At 35.7% G+C, this 22275-nt stretch overlaps 3 protein-coding genes across 3 annotated transcripts; all 3 read right to left on the bottom strand.

The window, feature by feature from the left end:
* Positions 1-3502: 3502 nt before the first annotated feature.
* On the bottom strand, positions 3503-5920 carry LOC121768777 (homeobox-leucine zipper protein HAT5-like). The gene is made up of 4 exons (XM_042165325.1): positions 5387-5920; positions 5090-5226; positions 4632-4871; positions 3503-4007 (listed from the first exon to the last, which is right to left on the bottom strand). Exons 1-4 carry the CDS (start codon positions 5463-5465, stop codon positions 3654-3656), a joined length of 810 nt encoding a protein of 269 aa, XP_042021259.1. The 5' UTR covers positions 5466-5920; the 3' UTR covers positions 3503-3653.
* Positions 5921-12683: 6763 nt separating this feature from the next.
* On the bottom strand, positions 12684-14021 carry LOC121768019 (bidirectional sugar transporter SWEET5-like). The gene is made up of 6 exons (XM_042164359.1): positions 13929-14021; positions 13799-13835; positions 13491-13707; positions 13246-13407; positions 13037-13159; positions 12684-12955 (listed from the first exon to the last, which is right to left on the bottom strand). The coding sequence occupies exons 1-6, from the start codon at positions 13969-13971 to the stop codon at positions 12818-12820; spliced, it is 720 nt and encodes a 239-aa protein (XP_042020293.1). The 5' UTR covers positions 13972-14021; the 3' UTR covers positions 12684-12817.
* Positions 14022-18269: 4248 nt separating this feature from the next.
* LOC121768391 (serine/threonine-protein kinase STY13-like) lies at positions 18270-22000 on the bottom strand. The gene is made up of 6 exons (XM_042164889.1): positions 20318-22000; positions 19611-19732; positions 19228-19424; positions 18959-19133; positions 18732-18866; positions 18270-18660 (listed from the first exon to the last, which is right to left on the bottom strand). Exons 1-6 carry the CDS (start codon positions 20601-20603, stop codon positions 18454-18456), a joined length of 1122 nt encoding a protein of 373 aa, XP_042020823.1. The 5' UTR covers positions 20604-22000; the 3' UTR covers positions 18270-18453.
* Positions 22001-22275: the final 275 nt, after the last annotated feature.

Genomic DNA, 22275 nt, shown 5'->3' with positions numbered 1-22275 from the left:
TCGCGGACGATCGACTCGGACGATGGCACGCGGTTTTGATTTTCTATTTAAATCTCGTTTCTCATTCAGTTGTGCATACGAACATATCGACTATCTCTTTACATATTCTCTCTCTACATCCAACCAAAATGAATCTCGGCGACGACACCAATAGTTCTAGTTCGTCTGAATCCGGTGGTTCGCTTGACGAAGCATTAGATGCAGCCGTTGAAGAGGCCATGGCGGCATGCTATGCGCAAATGCAGCGCGAGAAGGAGGCGGCGGCAGCCGCGACTAGCAAGTCCATTGGCCTATTCGACATATGTCGTATGTCCGACGCGACCACCAGGAAGCTCACAGACGTCTGGTTGAAGACTATTTTGCCGATCAACCGCGATGGGGCTCGACTGTTTTCTGCCGCCGGTTTAGAATGTCGAGGTACCTTTTTCTCAGCATTGTTCGTACATTGTCTTCACGTGATGAATACTTCACGTTTCGGGAGGACGGCATCGGGAAACCCGGCCTTACACCATTGCAAAAGTGCACGACTGCTATTCGTCAGTTGGCATACGGCACCACGGCGGACCTTTTTGACGAGTACCTCCACTGTGGGGAGACTACAGGCCGCGAGTGTCTGAAGAGCTTTTGTCGGGGGATAGTAGAGGCCTATGGCGACACATATTTGCGCAAGCCGACAACCACTGATTGCCAGGGTCTGATGCAGATGCACGAGAGGGCGCACGGGTTTCCCGGGATGCTCGGGAGCATCGACTGTATGCACTGGGAGTGGAAGAATTGTCCGACGGCGTGGAGAGGCCAATTCACAAGTGGATACAAGGGCAGCCACCCGACGATGATCCTCGAAGCCGTCGCTGACCATCGGCTCTGGATCTGGCATGCTTACTTCGGTGTAGCCGGGTCGAACAACGACATCAACGTCCTCAACTCGTCCACCCTCTTCACCGACCAATGTAACGGCAACGGTCCGGCCATCGAGTTCACTGCCAACAGACGCCAATACCATATGGGGTACTACTTGGACGATGGCATCTACCCACGATGGCCAGTTTTCCTAAAGACGGTCAGCTGCCCAATTGGTGAGAAGAGGGTTTTATTTGCGCAAAAGCAGGAGGCGGCGCGGAAGGATGTCGAGCGGGCATTTGGGGTGCTCCAATCACGGCGGGCAATTGTGAAAGGGCCGGCTCGTTTCTGGTACAAGGAAGTCATCGCCGATGTCATATATGAGTGCATAATCATGCACAACATGATAGTCGAGAGTGAAGGCGGAAGCATCACCGACTGGAATGAAGACGACCGTGCATCTAGCTCTTCCGGCACATCGACCGACACACCCGATAGATGGTTACCGTTAGGCTTCGAAGAGGTTCTATCTAGACAGACCTCAATGCGCAGCTCATGAGTGACATGATTGAAGAAGTGTGGGCTCGTAACCGCCGTCGCTTAGTTTGCATTTTTTTTAATTCGCATTGTAATGTATTAATTTTTATTAAATGAAATGAAGTTTATGAAATTCGGTTTTAATGTATTATTTTTTTTAAATTCGTATGGATTTTGTAAATATTAAAAAAATGATGACGTGGCGCGCTATAGGGCGCGCCTTAGGGCGCCCCACTGCAGGTGAGGAGGTAGGAGGATAAAACTGCTGAAGTGGCGCGCCTTAGGGCGCCCCATTACTAATGCCCTTATAGCACAAACATTATCTGATGTGTTAACTATTCTAGTGAATTAGGATTGCTCATTCCTAATTGAGCGATTTGTTACATTTCTTCATTTTTACCTATTAAATTTATTGAATGAAAATTGAATATACCCTTTGTGTTACCTTGCAATGGAGGGAGGACTAATGTGTTGTACATCATTTGTGAGCACACACCACAAAGAATTGTTGATGTGTAGTCCACATTGATCCTTTATTTCATTCATTTTGTTTTACGATTTTGTACCATGTAAATTTTGACCCGATACAATTTATATAAAAATCGAATATGCGATTTTAATAAATAGCTAAAATTAAACCCATATCCATCGATTTCAATATTCTACAACGCCATTAAACCCATATAGATTGATTTCACCTTCTTGAATATGTATAAGATTTTAGACTAGTAAAAATTACAAGGGGTCAAAGGTTCTACACTTAAGAATGGTTCTATCTTTAACGCAACCCTATATATATATATATATATATATAGCTTTTGTTGTGATGCTGAAAGTTTGCCGACTCAACCCACAAAGATAGATAGATATTGCAAAGCAGTGGTTGCAAATAAAATGCATCAAACCAAAGTGATAATTTTTATTTTCAAATTTTCTATTTGTTTACTTTGGGTGGTGGATGCTGATTGATCATTGATGTTGATGTTGCTTGTAGTTGTATGTAAATATGTATGTATATTAATTGTATAACGGACATGTAGCACATCATATGATTATACTATTGAATGAAATTTTGATAAAGAAAAGGAAGGGTATGAAATATATATGAGGCTTATAATAATACATGGCTATTATTTTCTTTTAATAATTGTAGATACATTGAAACTTAGTTGAACTGCAGCACTAGTGGGGTTCAAGGTAGAGTGTTTATTCTGCTTATCCTTCCTTTACTGATATGAAATCACACACACACCAAAAATTAAATTATTTGAGGAGGTATGGTTCAAGCAGAAAGCCTGCGATTCTTAAAATAAAGTTTTATTAATATACAAAAGAAAATTAATTTTATTGCAAAATATTGAAGCTTATATTACACCATACATAGCTTGATTACACAATATTCCCTCCGTCCCAAAGAAGATGACATACTTGGGAGATAGCACGAGATTTTAGGAAATGTTTTGTGTGTTAAAGTAGTGAGAGAAAATATAATTTTATAATTGATGTGAGAGAAAACTTTTTCCAAAAGAGGAAATGTGACATCTTTTGTGGGACAAACTAAAAAGGAAAGTGTGACATATACTATGGGACGAGGGAGTATTAAATACAAAAATTAAATATAAATTCTGATAATAAAAATAAAACAAACCTAGGAATTTTTTTGATACAACAAGTAAAAGCTCAAACTACTAAGATAGTAAGCAAAAGTTGAATAAAATAATTAGAAAGAAAATGGCTTGTTACAAAATTAAATATCTCGCCTACAAAGAAGGTAAAATCCAATTTCTTACAGGTCCGAAGCAGGCCAATGGACGCTCATGATTAAGTCAAAAGCTCTAAAAGTAAAAATGATAGCAAAAGCATTAAAATTATCAAGGAAAAACAATAAACACAAATCATGTTAATAAATCAATTCAAAAATAGTTAAACGTAGAAAAAGAGGTACAGAAACTGAAACTCGAATAATTTCTTAAAATTGCTAATGGATTCAAAATGCCAATATCCCAAATGAAACGACAAAAAATGTTTTCCGTTGCAATCGACAAATTTCTGTCGTTAAGTTCATTACTATGATTTTCATTTTCTCCAAAACATTTCAAGTACTCATCAAATTAAATTGGACAGGTTTTACACACATACATATAATATGAATATATATTAACTTAACTCCTCCCAGCATAACAAAGTAAATACAGCAAATCTCAAAGTACAATTTATTTTTAGAACAAAGCTAGGAACTTAAAATGACACAATAAGCTAATAAACAGGTCTCCATTTCAAGACCAAATACACCACCCTATCGGCTCCTGCTGCTCCACCGCGAACACATCGAAGTAGCTCCGTCCGTCGTCACTGCCATCGTCCTCCTCCGAGTTGATACCCTCAACGGCCGCTATGCAGTCGGGGTAGTCATTGTCCGGTGGGAAGTACGAGTCGCCACTGTCGAGAAGCTGGCGGCCGTCGTCGTCCACCACTGCGCTGCCGTCGCTGCCAATGCTGAGTCGGTCTTCCACCTTCACCGTCAGCTCAAGGCATGGCTGGACCGCATCCACCTCCGTGACAGGCTCGGGTTTCTGACCCGGTTCTCCGGCGGTTTCCTCCGGTTTCATCTTCTCAGTCAAGGAAAGTAGCTGTATTGATTTATGAATTTATACATAAGATAAATTGATACTGTAAATAGTAGATTAATTTAAATAGGAAAGGAACTAAGAAGGTATATTCTCTATTTGGGAATTGAAAAGGCTACTACTATTTCACTGATGACTTATGTAAAATTAAAATAAAGGCAACTAATTTTGCTCATCTTATTACACATTGTATATTAGCTAAGAACGAATCTTGGGCATGTGAATTGGCCCCTCGTGTCCCTTTCATCTTCTGAAGAAGCAGCATCCAATCCAACTTTCTTTGGAATTTTATTCAAGGAAATGTTTATTTTTTTCAATGAATTTTAATGTAATCCTTTCACCAACTAACGAAAAAAACAAAATTGCTAAGATCAATGTCACTCTATTCAAAATAAATGTACAATTTGCTTAAGAAATAGTCGACTTAAGTAACTCTAGATTAATCACTAAGAACAATGACATGGGATCTAGCCATTAATTACCTTAAAACTCAATAAACCTCATTGCATGTGAATGCTAAATATTAATATAAGTGATCATACTTAATTTTTAAGCTTCTTCATTTATTGTTGGAGTGTCACATAGAAGATAACTAAATTCAAAAAACTAAAGTTTGAATTTTGATACCTCAGATTTGAGCTTGTCATTCTCCTTGAGGATGGAGTCATAGTTGGAGAGGAGTGAATCGTATGAGGATTTGAGCTGATCGTAATCCCTCTCAAGCTGCTTGGTCTTCCACCGCGCGCGGCGATTCTGAAACCACACCGCCACCTGCCGCGGCTGCAGGTTCAGCTTCTTAGCCAGCTGCGTCTTGCGCTCCGGCTCCAGCTTGTTCTCCGTCTCAAAACTCTTCTCCAGCATGTGCACCTATCATCGCCACAATTAATTGATTACATAGAGTATTTTGCATAGTCAGAAATCAAATCATGTTCCCGATCGAATCAAATTAGATTCTGATTAATTGGGGAATTTGATTCTGATTTAAGATGAGTAGAATATGCTGTTTAGTCTTAATGGAACTTTTTTGGGGGAAAGCATCGTGATTCCTATTGTTTTGGAAACGTAATGCGAAATATATTGTATACCTGCTCGGGAGTGAGACGGCGTTTCTTTTCCGGCAACTGCTCGTCGAAATAGTCATCGTCGTAGAGCTCCTCCGTCGTGCTGAAAAACGGCCGCCGCTTCGACGATTCCTCCATGTTTATCACCGTTCTTCCTCCGACTACATTCCAGATTCACATCTCATAACCGATTCAAAGCAAAATTACGGTTCAAATTGAATAATTACTAGGTTAAATACATCGTTTAGCTTGTTCAGTTTCATCGAAATTCGGAATTTTAAAAAATTAATTAAAATTGTAGGATGGATGATGATTGAATACCTCGAAATCCGGAATGGGAATTAACGAACAGCATATTGTTCTGGCAAGACGGCTCGAAGAAAATACGTCCAGATTCCATCTCCTTCCGCTGATTTACTCGGCAGATCCAAATATCAAACACGCACGCAACGTGTATGTATAATTGTCTCAGAAAAAAACACACTATATTATATTCTAAACACAGTACAATGCTAACGGCGGATGATTTCTTCGATTAAAAAACACTATGGATTATTAGAACAGCATTAACTTGTGGCGGAAGAAGCTCGAGCACCACAGGAGCCTCGCCGGACTTTCCAACGGGCAGATGCAAAATCCCATCATGCGCCGCACGACTTTTCCCAGCTCCTGGTGATTAACTTCCCGGAGCCGAAACAGTGATTTTCCCGCCGGAAAAATCAGTTCCAGGCTACGAAGGAACTGATTCGAGGAGGTTTTGATCAGATCTCCGGTGGCGGAGGAGGAGGAAGGCCGGCGAGGGCTTTCTGGTAATTTTATGATATTTTCAGTTAGCCGATATCATAAGATGATTTTTGCAGTAAAGTTGATTGAAGAGGGGCTGCACGCTTTTATAGTGGTGTGCCTTCAATTAAAAGACGATTTTGCCCAAGTGGACTTTGGAATATTGGCGTGGTGGCAGGGAGTGATTAGTCTGATTCGTAATTTTGCGGGGGATGTCGTGGGGTATATTGATTGGGCGTGGCTAACTTGCGCTGGGGGTGCGCTGATCGGATCATGGGCGGTTGGGGGGTACTGTAGAATATGGAGGATAAACAGTAGCCATTCTCCGCGGTCGGGGAGTTGTCGGGTGCGGTCAAGTCCACACTATTTACGGTAACCACTACGCTGCGGTATATCCAAATAGTCAACCATTTTATATTTTTGCTGTGAAATTAATGCAGCCATAAATACAAATAATATAATTCGATTAAATATATAGTTCGTAAATAGTAGTAATGGGAAATGTTATCTTCTGCATTTCTTATTTATAGTCAACGACCCTTTTTAGCACTAATCCAATACTTTTATAGTTTTATGTAAGTTAGGTGCATAAGAATTTTATATTGATTGCCGAATTTTGTTAATTATAATAAACTTACGTAATTCCATAAATTATTACTATTAGATTACACAAGTGGACATTTACGAGGAGATCTAAACCAATCAAGACACTCGACTCGACACTGGACAAATGCGTAGCAGACTGGCTAGTTGTCAAGTTGGTTTTACTGAAAAAACCTTTAAAATATATTTATAAAAGCATTTTAAATATATATATCAGATTCTTAAATAAATGAACAGAACATGAAATATATGCATATGTTGTCAAAAACAGTATATTTGTTTTGAGGTGCTATCTCCATAACATAGTTATTTGAACTTATTCGTGTAAATAATACTCCCTCCGTCCCGGACTACTCGCACATTTCCTTTTCGACACGGAGATTAAGGAATGAGTGTATAACAAAGTCAACAATTGCGGCTGTATGAGATAATTTTTACTAAAAATGGAAAGAGTGCAAATAACTTGGGACGCCCAGAAAGGAAATAAGTGCAAGTAGTCTGGGACGGAGGGAGTATAAGGTATTTTCACTTAATTACTCCATTTAATTTTGTTTAATTATTTAGTTTATGCATTTGTTTGCAAATTGTTAAATTTGAATTGAGGGTATATGCTAGTTTAGCTGTTGCAGATCTAACAACAGCAACCACGCGCAGTGTTCCCAGATAATCTATCTCTCATTTGTTTGGAGGTAAAATTTTGATAACAATTATATTTGATCTTATAATTTCACCACAACAAATATGTAATGTAACAAAATCAGCCATATAATAAGACAGTGGCAAAATTTAGCTACAACCCACATAAATATATAAACTATTGCAACTCATAAAAATATAATTAAGTGAATTTTCTTAGATTTAGAAAAATAAACCAATTTCTTAACGTAACAAAATTTAGAAACATAACCAATTTTTTAACGTAAATCATCACAAAATGTCTCTCCATCTTTGTTCAAAAAAGGCTAATTAATTATTCTCATGTACTAAATAGATTATTTTATACGAAGAAAGGAAGTGTAAAAATTCATTAACTTTATATTGTCTAGAACAAAAAGATTGAAGATAAGACTCAAATGAGGATCACTATAGCTTCAAACAGCATAACTGACGTGTGTAATATAATTAATAGTGCATGAATTAGCATTTATTCTGTGCACATCAAGGCAGATTCTAGCTAGTGGGGTTAATCCAATATATTAATCATTTCAAGCAAGAATAAAATTTCCCTTAAGTTGAAGATTAGAGAGAATTTTATATAATTATTTCTATGTGGTCCACTTTCCATGTGTTCGCCAGTTGTTGCCGTGGAATTGCATGTCTGGGAATAATTTTCTGTAGATCAATCAGTTTAATCAATCTCTTTCTATGTATAAATCAGATGTGAATTTGAATTTTGCTTTGAAAGGTTGTCATGATATTGCAATTTTTAGTTAACCATACAAATGAACTTAGTATTTACTTTTTTTTATAAACACAAATGAACTTATCTATTACGACATCCACAATTAGGATGAGTATTCGATTTTCAATTCGGTTTTTTAGCCAAATTGAACTAAACCGAAAAATTATAATTTTGTGAAAATGGAAATCGAACCGAACCGAATTATTGAAAAAATCAAAATCCAAACTACAAAAACCGAACCAGCATGTAAAACTGAAATTGCACAATATATCCAAAAAAATTGAAAATCCAAAAATTAATTTTCACTAATTACACAAAGTTGCAGTATACCTAAAATTTGGTATTTTCGATATTTTTTTTAGTAGGGTAAGAGCAAGATTTCATTATTTTTACCCACCCCTAAACTCTCGTCATCATTTTTAATTTCGGCCATAACATTGAACACTATGCCACAAACTTTCAACAACGACTCTACCTATTCATTTTATTACTTTTTTTTATTAAAAGTATACTTTTTCAAATTAAAAATAAAATATTAAAAATTCAAAAGCTACATAATTAAAAATTTTAAAATCACATAATTTAAATATAGAAGGAATTGAAACATCACTTAACAAAAAAAGATGACCAATTCAAGAATCTTTCTTTATTAGGGAAATATGGAGAAAAGTAATTAGGCATTCGAAATTACTTAGTTTTAAATCCTCATGCATGGACAATAAAGCATCCTTTTTTCATCGATAAATATGGAATCAAGGGAACATACTATCATGGGTCTTTATTTACGATCAATTATACTTCTTACAACAACCCCTTTTTTAATGTTAAAACTTCAATTTTATTATTGAAGAATCTATGCATTTGTTTATATATTAGGAGTATATCTTTGCGATAAGGTAAGGTTCAAGATGTTTTGGTTTGTGAATAATTTGAAAAGTTAGTATCACATGTTAATGTAATCGACACGTATAATCGGTCTATATATAATACAATTGATATTTTAGAGCCTCTCAAAAGAAAAATATCAATTAAATTTTTGGATATTATTATTTTTAAATCATCTACTCCATTTGATTGCATTTGTTGGGCTGGAAAGCCCAATTAAACCTACCTAGCCTGCTGTAGTATATGCGAAGTAAACCTCTAAGAATACAAAATGTAGTTATTAATTTTTTTTATAATCCATCATATATAGATTAATATGTTCTATCGTTTATTTACATTTCTGAAATATATATATGAGTGTTAATGTTAATTCAGTAATCGGCCACTAAACTGAAGAACAAAATATTTATTCGATTTAAGCTATAATGTATTGATAATAAGAATATATTCTGATTCAAAAGATTTCTTTGTTTGAAAATTAAATGTGATATACAAGAAGTTATTTAGTTGAGAACTACTATCTCAAAATGAGAATTTGAGAGCATATCAATGGAGTAATTGAAAAGTTTTGTACTACCAACTACTACATTTTCATTTTCGTAATAAATTTTCAATTTCTCATTTTATAATTGTTTTCAATTGAACCACTCACATGATATGTATTATCAAATATGATCAAAATATGCGAACTAACTTATAAAAGAATGAATATCAATTGCCATTTAAAAACATACATCAAAACATAATTTATTTTCTTGCACTTATCTATTAAATAGAAATATCTGTTAGACTATTACCATATATTTTCTCTCATTAGATATACCAATTCACTACCACAAATGTGACTATAAACCGCCCATTCCTTGCCCACATAGTATCATTTTCACAATTTCGTGTATTCCTTTATAAATAATTTATTCATACCAATCTCCTTCTTAATGATTTAATCAATTACAGCGCAGGAATATATTTTAAAGAATTTATTCCTAGTTCGATATTGATAATGATAAACTTTACATAAAAATAAAAAAACGTGACAATATTTTCTAATATTTAAATCAAGATGGAATCTACAATATAATATAGTAATATTTCTTATCTTTATAATGACGAGTGACGGGATGGGACTCGGTTTATTATTCCCCCTCTACCAGATAATGCTATTAAATAAATTTTTTTTACCTACATGTTCCTGTATTTTTAAAATGCCCATAGCCCATAATGAAAGATATTCGACATTGCAAAAAAAAAAATTGATAATTTGCGGTGCAACTTATTTAACCGTAATCAACACACATGCATTATAATCAAGTTCAGATAATCAAATTAACAATTATTATCTCATCCATATTTTAGAATATATATCCCCTACTATAACAATTTTCTGTGTCCGCCCCGACTAGTATGTAATTTGCATGTGTAGTAATAAAGAAATATTCATATCATTTTACAATAAATTGAATAAAATTAAGGTCCGATCTATATAAAAGAAAAAGATGCACATATATGTAAAAAGCTATTGTGTGGGTGTGGTGGTGGGTGGGGGGCGTTTCTATTATCAAATTCCATCGATCTAATGATACTATTAAAATGCATAGATAAGTAAACATATATGTATTGAATTAAAAAGGAAAAATTATCTATAAATTATTGTGGCCAATTATATTGTCAAATCTCAAGTGATTGAGAAATTGAAGTTCTCTCAATCACGAAATCAAAATTGATTTCTACGGTCCAAAAATAGTGTCAGTGGGTACATATATACATGAACAATTATGCGTGGTAGCGAATAAATACATAAAGGAAAAATGCTTTTCTTCTTTATATAGTTTTACGATTCCTTATTTGCTAAGGCAAGGTAGGAAAAAAGGGTACGTGGAGATATCTTTTGACTGAAAAAACAAGTATATACATTTGAGCTTCATTTTACCTTATCTTTCCTTTTTTAGTTTAAACTTTGTAAAATCTACCATCCATATCTTAAAAAAATTAGTTTTTTCTCGACATCCCAATTTGACTCCGTCTCCTAGCAAGTAGCTTTGTTTCGAAGCTATTTTAATTATTAGTAATAAACATATTGAAAATCTAAGTAACTTTATTCTTATAGAAAATGACAATTTTGAATAGAAAAATATCAGTAGTACATATTTTTAGAATAAGTAATTATGTCTACATGATTAATATATTGATTCAATATAGGTGACAAAGATTGTTAGTCCTCCTCCCGCCTAACTAAAGGTGGCTTGCCCTAAAGAAAAGCTAAACAGACAGGGATATTCATCAACCAAATTATTGAATATATCCATTTGAACAATTAATTAATGTGACATGTAGCTTTATACAAAGGTGGGTGATCACAAGAAAGATTATGGCTAGTGTTTTAATAATTTTCTATGATGTTACTTAAATTAATGAGTGGTAATGACAACATGAAAATTCTTATAAAAATGAGTTAGTGAAAAGAATTTTAAAAAATAGTAGTAGTAATTCAAAAACAGAGAATCAGGCAATGTTTAGAAAAGGAAAAGCACCTGAGGAGGAACAATTTATGCTTTTGGGATGTATGAGTTTGTGCTTTGTAAGAAAACTTAGTGCTACTTTCTTTGTTCTTTTTGGTAGTGGGGTTGAAGATACTGTGACATTCTTGTATTTGTTTTATTGCTACTCTCTTGTCACTTTCTCCACAACTACTAGATAGTTTCATCCAATTTGACACGTGGTGTGTATTTTACAATAACAATCTTTGTTTGTTTTATCTTTCAAATTGTTGATTAGTAATTATTCACTCCAGAAACTTTCCCGCTTAGGAGATGAGAAGTACTTGTTGGGTCCCGGTGGTGCACACCCGAACTCCACATTAGTATGATATTGTCCGCTTTGGGCAAAGCCCTCACGGTTGTTTGTACCCCAACAGTACTATAGAGTAATTGTTTGAAAACAATACTACCTCCGTTCAAAAAAAAAAGTCTTGATAGTACATGATACGAGTTTTAATATAAAGTTCGTAAAATAATAAAGAGAGAGTGAAAAAGGGGTTGAAATAATTTTACTATAAATAGATAGATACTAATTCTGATGGACGGTCCAAAGAAAATGAGATTATTTCTTTTTACGATGGTGGTATGTTTTTGTAGTAGTTTTTGTATATATATTCTTTTGAGACTTCGGGCCCATTCCAATCCTCAGAGTCTTGGCCCAAAATCAACAATGAGGGTCTTAAATAAGAGTGAGAGAGATAATAGGCTGGGCCCTTAATTTGATTTTTAAATGGGCTCTTATTTCGTTAAAAAGTCTTTGGGCTAAAACAATTCATTACTTTTGTTGGGGGTTAATGAATTAAATCATTTTTGTTCTGTTTAATTAATTCCACTTTTCTTTTTCATGATGATACTCAAATTGTTTTTAATTTGACAAATTGATTTTTATTTTACAGAAACATGTTATAGAGACTAAGAATGCTGAGTCCATGCAATTTTGGCTTTGCTTATCCGGCTTCCTTAACGGTTGCATTTGGTTTTGCTATGCTTTCTTAAAGAAATTTGATCCTTATATTGCTGTGAGTTAATCACTTTTTAAATTCAATTATATTATAACCTATTTTTTCAAATAATTAGTACTAATATATTTAATTAATTGTGTAGGCTGGTAATGGAATTGGAGGATTGTTTGGTGCGATCCAACTCTTGGTGTATGCTTTTTACTACTTCAAAGGCAAGAACAATGTGTCAAACGATGGCAAGCCAAGCGATGTGCAAATGATGGCTTCCCAATTTGTTTGATCTTTTTTAAATTATTTGCTCTAAGACAAACTTTCGAAAGTAATTTTAGCGGCTTCTTGTTTAATTATTCTTATATTCGGAGCAAGTTACAAAAGTCAAAACTAATCGACACAAAATAGAGAATTGAAGTGTGCCTCAGAAAAAAAGAATTGAAATATATTGCAAATGTAATAAAACAATATCAAAAATTTGAAGTAACTCAAAACAAAACCCTAGAATCGAATTTGAAAGCTAGAACAAAATAATTAATCTGCTAATAACAAAAAAGATCAAACTGCTGCATAACTCTAATAAAAAAAATCAAACTAATTGAGAAAGTTTCCGTTGCGCATCACTTTGCTTGCCGTCGTTAGCCACATTGTTCTTCGCTTTGAAGTAGTAAAAGGCGTACACCAAGAGCTGGATCGCGCCAAACAATCCTCCAATTCCATTGCCAGCCTACACAATTGAGTATATATTATTATGATTTATTTGAAAAAAAATAAGCTATATAATTGAATTTAAAAATTATTAACTCACAGCAATGTAAGGGTCAAATTTCTTCAAGAAAGCATAGCAAAACCAAATGCCACCGTTAAGGAAGCCGGATAGGCAAAGCCAAAATTGCATGGACTCAGCATTCTTAGTCTCTATAACATGTTTCTGTAAAATAAAAATCAATTTGTCAAATTAAAAACAATTTGAGTATCATCATGAAAAAGAAAAGTGGAATTAGGGTTAGGGTTTACCAGGGTGCTGAGAGGGGAGATATACATGATAATGCCGGCGACGTCGCAGATAATACCGACTAACATGGACCTATCGGTAGTGGTGTGAAAGACGAGGAGCGAGACTATGATGATGATAGCAAAGAGCACGAGCTCGCAAAGAATGAAGAGAGGTATTATTTTCTGAGAAAAACAATAAAGTCGTGTTAGGGTTAGGGTTAGGGTTTGAAAATCATAATAAATATGAATACATGTACTAATCTTACCCTATACTTCTTGTCGGCATAGATCATGAAAACAATTAGGTATATAATCTCCAATGCGAGACCAACGCTATTAATAGTGACCACGAGAGTGCTATCGGGATGAACAAAAGGCATGCCGTAGAATATCCATAGAATGCAATTCATGAAAGCAGCAAGGAATGGATATGGATGGAAATCCATTATGCTTTTGTTTTTGTGGATGCTCCATATTGTTGTCCTGCAAATTTCATATTTCACATCACCACAACTATATACTAGGAGTATTAATTATATTTTTTTCAAGAAATTCATGAGATTTATATGCTTACACTGGAGACAGAAACAGTCCAAACGAGACTATGTTGCCTGACAAAAAAGAAACAAAAAAAATTATAAGAATCAAAACAAAATTATTAACATTAAACAAAGAAACTAGTACTAGAATGAAGAGATACAAACCAACAATGCCGACGATGAAACGAACAAGACTGACTCCGTGCATATTGAACTTCAAAAAGAATTGTATGACAAAAGCGAGAAAGAAAGAATGAGATGCTGATTTTGGTGATGCAGAATTCTTGTGTAAACATGTGTTTATATAGGCAATTTAAATATCTAAATGATAGACATAGTCTTAATTTATCCGTTTATGAATTTGATAACATATCTAACTCTAATTGACTTTGGGATAAGGTTGCCTAGTTCTAGTTGTAATATATATCGTTTTTCTTGATATATTATTTCAACGAAATTTATCTGATTCTATGTATATCAACATTTACAGATTTAAAAAATCTCAAAAATAAAATACTTTGAGTTGATTATTTAATAATAATAATAATAATAATAATAATAATTATTATTATTATTATTATTATTATTAGTATTAAAATACACATAAAGCTACATAATATTTTACATGTACATTTAATGAGCAACCAAACAACGTATACAAATTACAAATAGCTTAAATCGAGTGTTGAATTTGAAAAAATCCTATTCCGATCCGAGAACCAAGTTTAATCTCAAATTTGTTAATGATAGACATATATAATATACGACTTCTAATGCATTATATCTACATCATAAAAACATATTAATGTCTTGTTGTTTCACGTTATAATATAACTCAATATATCAAAAAGAGAATAAAACTCGAAACCTTAAAATTTATCCTAAATATTATTAATAATAAATAATGTCCTCCTAATTGCTCGAAATACAGTGTGACAAAAAAAATCTACATTTTTGGCTATATTTCCAATCTTTAATTGTACACATGGCTGGAGTTTGACTACTCTTCGCTCGTTGATGTCGCATCGCTACCTGAATCACTATCATTATTATGCTTGGATTTGTAATAAGCAAACACAACTAGCTGAATAAGAGCAAACAATGCCCCAATCCCATTTCCAACCTACAATTAAAAAAATAATCAAAGTAAATTAATTTAAACATTACAAAAAAATCATATAAACATTAATTAAGAAAACTAAAAACATAATTAACTCACAGCAATATAAGGATCAACAGTCTTGAGAAAGGCATAAGTGAACCAAGTAATCCCATTAGCAAAACCAGCAACAATAAGCTAATGACTATTACAACTTAATTTAAAGAAGGAATTCTAAACCCTAAAGCTAGGAGTCATTCACGCTGACTTTAACAAAAAAAAGGAAAATAACTAATTAATTGGAGATTAAAATATTTAAAACAAATCACAAAGTTTCCTGCTCCGCATCATGCTCTTCCACCGGGGGAGAACTCATGAAATTCAGGATCCGGGTACTGGGGTCCGACTTCTGGTCTGTATGCCGTCAAATCTGCCACATTGAATGTCGAGGATATATTGTAGTCCTTTGGTAAATCAACTACATATGGATTATCATTAATGCGTCGAAGGGACCAATCTTCTTGGGACGTAACTTGTTGTAAGTCCCTGTGGGAATACGTTGGCGCCTAAGGAAGACCATCACTTCCTCTCCCTCTGCAAAGACCTTGAGTTTCCTGTGTTGATCAGCTGCAGTTTTGTAACGGTGGTTCGATTTCTGCAGTTTCTGTATAACATCTCAGCGAAGTCATCAGCCGCATGTCTCTGCCCAACACTAACTGGCAGCTGTCATTGCTGGCGGCTTAGTGTACACGACTTCAAAATGTGCATGCCCAGTCGAAGAGTGAATGACACTATTATACGCAAACTCTGCTTGGGCCAACGCTGCATCCCATCCCATCCCATTGGCGAGGTTTTTCCTGACATATAGCTCCAAGCATGTTCCCCAAAAGTTGACCGCCGGTTTGAGGGTGAGTTGTACTGCTAAAATTAAGGGATGAATCACAATCATCATCATTGCTATCTCCATCTGGTTCACAAAAGTCTGCCTCCTCATCATCTATCTTCTGCCCAGCAATATTAACAGTGCGTCTCCCTGGGCACATATTTGATGTGTGACCCGTCTCTCCGCAACGAAAACATTTACCCCTAAATGCTCGGGCATATGGGTTTGTATTTGGTTTGTTACCCACATGTGGAGTACCCTTATTGACTTCACCAGATCCTCTCTTTTCCACCGGACCATTCACTGGATTACTCTCATCTCCGCCTGATTGGCTGTTCGGCTGACCCGTCATCCTACTCCGGTCACCTCCTCAATTGGTTCTAAACGGATTCTATTGAATCATTTGTTCGGCTTTTAGAGCGAAGCCTTTAGCATCCCTCAAAGAATGGATTGCCTGAATGCCGATCTTATTACGTATCTGGGGCTTCAACCCATCAAGGTATCGCGCCACCTTTTGCGCCATGGTTTCCAACAACTTATTTCTGGTTGTAAGACGATTAAACCCACATGTATACTCGTGCACCGATCGAGTTCCTTGCTGGCAGCGTTGGACTGTTGAACAAGACTTGATCATAGTCCATTGGTAAAAATTCATCTACTAGCATCCCTCTCATTTTTCGCCAAGTACAAACTCTTGCCTTCCCAAGTTCCTCACGCTCTTGCAGCGTCCGATCCCACCATGCAGAGGCCTCTCCTTTCAAACGACAAGCAACCATGCTGGCACGTTTTTTCTCTTGGACATCGGTATGCTCAAAGAACCTATCTACTTCAGCGACCCAATCTAAAAAACCCTCAATATTTAGAGTCCCGTCAAATGTGAGAATGTCAATCTTCAATCTAAACCCAGGTGGAGTCCTTTGCTTCCTCGGTCTTTCACAATCCCTTTCCATTACGACATGACGATCACCACCACGTCCCCTACGGAGATCCCTCATACGATTATTTCTTTGTATCGACGCAGATTCATTAACACTCTCCTCTAGCCCATCAGAAGTTTCACTATTATGACGTCACGAACCCCCTGATCTCGTCAATGATTTTGAATGTCTTGAGCGCCTTGATGGGCCCGATTCATCAGATTCTGACTCAGACGATACATCCACTCGACTCTCCCTACGGAGACGCCGACCGTCCTCCCGTCTGATCCTTTCCGTCCTGCCTGTAGAGCCTACACCCACTTCTAATACATCCAGCCTTCTGCTTACCCCTTCAATTTGCATTTGTGTGGCATCGAAACGCAAATCAAAGTGTTGCTCCAAACGGCGCAACAACGAGCAATCTCTCATCGGCACAGGACCATCGCCGTGATCATGTCCGCAAAGATTGCCTACCACGGAATCGTCAGCCATGGCTCTGGTAACACCTGACACAGGATCGAAGATCCGTTTCTATTAATCTCAAAACCAAGATGACGGCTAATGACTATTACAATTTAATTTAAAGAAGGAATTCTAAACCCTAAAGGAGTCACTCACGCCGACTTTAACAAAAAAAAAAGAAAATAACTAATTAATTGGAGATTAAATTATTTAAAACAAATCACAAAGTTTCCTGCTCCGCATCACTTTGTCTTGATAACATTAAGCTGCATGCACAAACACATCATATTTCACTATCATCAACATAATTTTTTGAAAAAAATAAAAGAAAAAGATGAGGGTGTAATTATTTACCAGATTGCCAAAAGGGCAAGCATACATAATGATCTCAAAAATATTGCAGAGGATTCCGACAAACATAGACCTTTTCTCGTGTGTATGGAAGCAAAGAATAGTGATGGCAACGAACCCTCCCAATACAACAAGCTCAACAAAAATGCTTATGGATGTAATCAACTGATTCAAATTAGTAAATAGTAGTACCAGTAAATAATTAAGTAGACATTTTTTAGGTCAAATGATAAAAACTCCAACTTTAATAATTAATTTGTTACCTTGTACTTTTTCTTCGAGGAGTACAAGAAGAAAATAGAAAGGTAAATGATCTCCAAAAATAGGCCGAATGAATTTATTGTGATGACGAAATTGTTGTTTGGTTGAAAATAGGGTAAACCGTAGAAAATACAAAGCATGCAATTCATCATGGCTGCTAAGTATGGATATGGTGGAAATTCTTTTGTGCTCTTCTTGTGTTGACATTTTTTGTTGCTATTATTTTGTCATTTGTTGATATTTTCTGACCGTCCAAATCATGGTTTATAATTTGCATAATATTTAGAATTTGCATTTTATCACTGCCTCATATATAATATAATTAAATAAAAAGGCTATAAGATTCATTAATAGTACAAATAATGAAATGAGATAGTGATAAAATTGTGATGTTAAGTGAAGGAGTAAAAGAATAATTGATTCATATCACTTTGACATAAGACTACTCTCTATCTAGTACTCCTACTACTTAAGAGTAGTATATTATTTCGTTCTATGTTAACTAAGAAAATTATTTTTTTGGCTACAAAATGAATTAAACCATTTCCACAATGAACTCAAAATGTTCATTTTGTTTTTGAATTGAGCAAGAGTTTGGATACATAATTCTAATACGAAAAGCAAGAGATGAAGGAGAAGCTAGCTAGTATAGTTTATCGAAGCTAAGCTTGCTACGAACATCAACACTGTACAAACTTGAAATGGATAAGAGATTTCTCAAGGCCCTCTTCTCGGGCGAAAGCAGAAACAACCTTGAGATTTATTGGGAGGAATCATGCCACCTCCCTTTGATGTATCAATGGCTTCCAACATGGAAACCACTTCATCCATCTCCGGCCTCTTGTCCGAGTTGGCATCCCAGCATCGTCTCATCACATTCGCAATAGAACTCGGGCAGCACCGGGGTATCTCTGGCCTCAAATTCTGCATACAATGATGATTTACTTCAAAACTGAAGATCTTGAAGAACACACAATTTTTAAGTTTTTATGTACCTGATGCACGACAGCTGAAGTCAATTCAGAGAAGCTGAGGTTTGGATATGGCATGTCGCAGCAATATATCTCCCATAAGCAAATACCGAAGCTATATACATCGCATTTCCTATTGTAGGGGTGGCCATTGAGGACCTGTGAAAGATTGAACCGAAGAAAAGTAAGCCATACTGCAAATGATATAATCGTTAATGGGGTGTCTACTTTGGGAGATGACATAGATGTACCTCGGGTGCCATGTAACCGAGGGTGCCAGTCTCCCCAGTCATCTCGTTAGGATTTGAAGCCTCGACACGTGCGACACCAAAATCAGCGATTTTGATTGTTCTCTTCTTATCGAGAAGCATGTTCTCTGTTTTCACATCCCTGTGCACGATCTTCTGAGAGTGAAGATAGCTTAAGCTGTGGAAATTTAGCATAGAAAAGTCAAGTGATTGAAATAACCAGCAAATGTAAAATCAATGCAAATCACAGTGAGATCAAGGTGAAGTCTTACCCTCGTGCAAGATCCAAAGCTAGCTGAATAACCACTTTGAAAGCAAGTTTCGTCCTTATATTTCTAATGAGGAAATTTTTAAGGGTTCCTCCGGGTAGATATTCAACCACGACACAGCAGACATTACGCGCCATTCCAAGTTGGCCACTGTCTTTTTGTATGTTCAGCTCTGGTGCACCCAATGTAGCTCCTACGAACTGCAGAGGCAAATCAGCACCGAGGCATGACAAATCATGGTATGCTTAAAATCCCGAACAGCCAAAGGCATACTGAGTTTGTTCTTAGACAGAGGCCAGCATCACATCTTGAGAGAAATAAGGGCAATTTGCAATAGAGGATAAAAGGACAAGCAATGATCCAACATTTTAGCAGAAAATCGTAACCTTTGTAACATTTGGATGATCAAGCTTGTGCCATACAGCAACTTCTTGTGCAAAAGCTGCTCGAAGGGAAGCTACTTCAGCTTGTGACCGGTGGCCTTCTTCCCCCCAGTCGAGAAGTTTTACTAGAGATAAAAGAAATCAACTGCTACGGAAGCATACACTATGAATCTAAGTCACCACTCAACAACTAGCATCAGTAAAGGGACGGGGAATCGAAACACAGTAGCAGCTTGAAATTAGTGTTAACAATATCAGAATAAGCTTTTATCATCAGTGTTCCCTTATTTCATAAACAGTCCCCTCTTTTTATGGGATATTTAGAAATAGCCCATTTTTCTATATATGGTGGTGTATCAACTATCAAGCAAATGAGGGCCAGAATTTCATTTCTTCATATAATTCTACTATTCCCTTCAAGAAAACTACTAATCATCAAAAAATTGGACATGAAAAGCTCCTGTAACTGTCTATGAATAAAAAATTAGCATAAATACTGCAAGGTTTATGCCTACTGATATTGAGACAAATTAACAAACACATGGAATGCATAAACCAGTTTCACCGCCGCAAAAAGGTTTCCCATTCCAAAACATGTCAATTAGCCACATTGCTGAATTGAAAACAGCTACACAAGATTCAGTCTAATTCGACCATCTTTGAATCTAATTTATCTCGATCCATATAAAGGAAAAATTCAATAAATATACCTGCAACATCCTCTCCGTCGTAAACGCCGCGGTGAACGGTCCCAAAAGTACCCCGCGCCAGCACCGCTTTGACCACGAGCTTCGAGGCGTCGATTTCCCAGTCTTGCCTCGCCGGAATCTCCCTCAATTCATCCTGCTGCTGCTGCTTTCCTCCATTCTCCTGCTTCTTCTTTTCCATGGTCAGAGCTCTGGTGATATGCCGGTTGAGCTGCTCGTCGATGCTCTTCAGATCTATCTGATCCGCCCTCACGAATCCGCCGCCGCCGTGGACGTCTTCCTCCGCCATCTCTCCGGCTAGCTCAAATGCGACGTCGTTTGGCTATTTGTGTGTGCTGATTTATTGAAAGCAACTGTAAGCGGACAGCATTGTGTGGAAGTTTAATCAGTTGGGATTTGCCGATTTGAAATTATTAATCACAGATTTTGTCAGTCGGATTAATTTAATGTGATGTGATTTGTGCTGCTTTTTTTAAATTTATTGATATGCAGATTTATTTTTCGCATCTTGTTTGTGCAATGTGAAAAGATTCTTCAGAATATTACTCCTATTAGGCTATTATAGTGTTTATTGAATAGATTAAAATAAGTTAATAATAAAAAATTGGTAAAACGACCCATTGACCCGACTTTTTAGGATCTAATCTGAAGTTTGACCGCACTCAATCCTAATCCTATTCCTAATTCTTAACCATATAGTAACAGTAATAAGTTTATTATTATTAACCTCATATTACTTTCTCCATATTTTTCATTTATAATAAGTTTATTTTTATAATAAAGTGAACAAAATCCTTCACACAATACTCCAACAACTTTTTCCTCCGTCCCTTCTATTTTATCAATTTTACTGCATTAAAATTCAGAGTCAACTACCAAAATTATCTTCAGATGCACTTGTTTCGGTGATTATGATTTGATCAGAATATCATGTAACCATCTTTTTCTAATTAATGTAAAATAAAATCTATGCGATTAAGATAACACCTAAAAATGATAAATCTAGATTTCGCATGATTTGGTGGATGCCATGGACCAAATTTTATTGACAAGATTGTGTTGTTTATTAAAAGAACATCTAATTTAAACAATTTTTGAAAAGTTGGAATATCAAGTATAATGGCAGAGCAATCTCATGCCATTAGTATTTATTTCCCAAAGCAAGATTCTTGACCGATATCTACTAGTAGATTTTAAATGGCAGTGCAATCTCATGGCATTAGTAAACAACTTTTTTTAATCATTAATAAACAATGAAGGCACTATCTATTCTGCTTATGATCTTTTTCCGAGACTAGATAACTTTTCCTATAAATCTTGAGTTACGAGGCATGAACCATAAACTTATATACAACGTGAAGCATGTGTAGTCAAAGTGGATTCAAATCATAGTAGTATAAGCTAATATGCCGCGCTAAGTAAAGAATTAGACCCATTTAAATTCGAAGATTTTGAAAATAAACAAGTCCCACACATTTTTTAGCAACTAATGTTACTATAAATATAAAACTATATATACATTATTTTGTGCATGTGAACCATCAAAGCTATATCTGTCTTAAGCTGGAATAATCCAACTGCAAAACAGCATCTCCACAATTATTCAACGTGATAAAGAATAAAGAAATTATGTAATGACTCCAATCTGCAATCTCCCTAAATCCACAATTATTTATAGCGGAGACAAGGAAATATTTTGTAGCCAACTTTTAGAAGTTTCTAGTAACGATAAGGGAACAGATGATGTTGTCCATTTTTTATGTATTTACCTATGTAGGGTAACTCCCCTACACTAGAACGAAATTCGACCGTAATCTCAGGGTCATCTTTTTCATAAGATAGAAACAAAAATCAGTTTATCAAAGCACCAAAATGATGGTGATAATTGTGCTTCATTTACGGCATCTAAACATGAAGTTGGGCACGACAAACTAACAAAATAAATAAAATCGATTTATATA

The sequence above is a fragment of the Salvia splendens genome, chromosome 15, assembly GCF_004379255.2.
Source record: "Salvia splendens isolate huo1 chromosome 15, SspV2, whole genome shotgun sequence".
Classification (NCBI taxonomy): Eukaryota; Viridiplantae; Streptophyta; class Magnoliopsida; order Lamiales; family Lamiaceae; genus Salvia; species Salvia splendens.
The sequence above is the reverse complement of the archived record's forward strand: the minus strand, read 5'-3'. Positions and strand labels throughout refer to the sequence as shown.

Bases quoted from the DNA above. Each gene is read 5' to 3' on its own strand.
- LOC121768391 (XM_042164889.1), bottom strand. From the start codon at position 20,603: ATGGCGGAGGAAGACGTCCACGGCGGCGGCGGATTCGTGAGGGCGGAT. The intron at 19,733-20,317 runs GTATATTTATTG...TTTTATCTCTAG, and splicing joins CGACGGAGAGGATGTTGCAG to TAAAACTTCTCGACTGGGGG. The intron at 19,425-19,610 runs GTTACGATTTTC...TTGCCTCTGCAG, and splicing joins ATCATCCAAATGTTACAAAG to TTCGTAGGAGCTACATTGGG.
- LOC121768777 (XM_042165325.1), bottom strand. From the start codon at position 5,465: ATGGAATCTGGACGTATTTTCTTCGAGCCGTCTTGCCAGAACAATATG. The intron at 4,872-5,089 runs GTATACAATATA...TGGCGATGATAG, and splicing joins GCCGTCTCACTCCCGAGCAG to GTGCACATGCTGGAGAAGAG. The intron at 4,008-4,631 runs GTATCAAAATTC...AAATCAATACAG, and splicing joins ATGACAAGCTCAAATCTGAG to CTACTTTCCTTGACTGAGAA.
- LOC121768019 (XM_042164359.1), bottom strand. From the start codon at position 13,971: ATGCACGGAGTCAGTCTTGTTCGTTTCATCGTCGGCATTGTTG. The intron at 13,408-13,490 runs GTAAGATTAGTA...TGTTTTTCTCAG, and splicing joins ATGCCGACAAGAAGTATAGG to AAAATAATACCTCTCTTCAT. The intron at 12,956-13,036 runs GTGAGTTAATAA...TCAATTGTGTAG, and splicing joins AATTTGACCCTTACATTGCT to GCTGGCAATGGAATTGGAGG.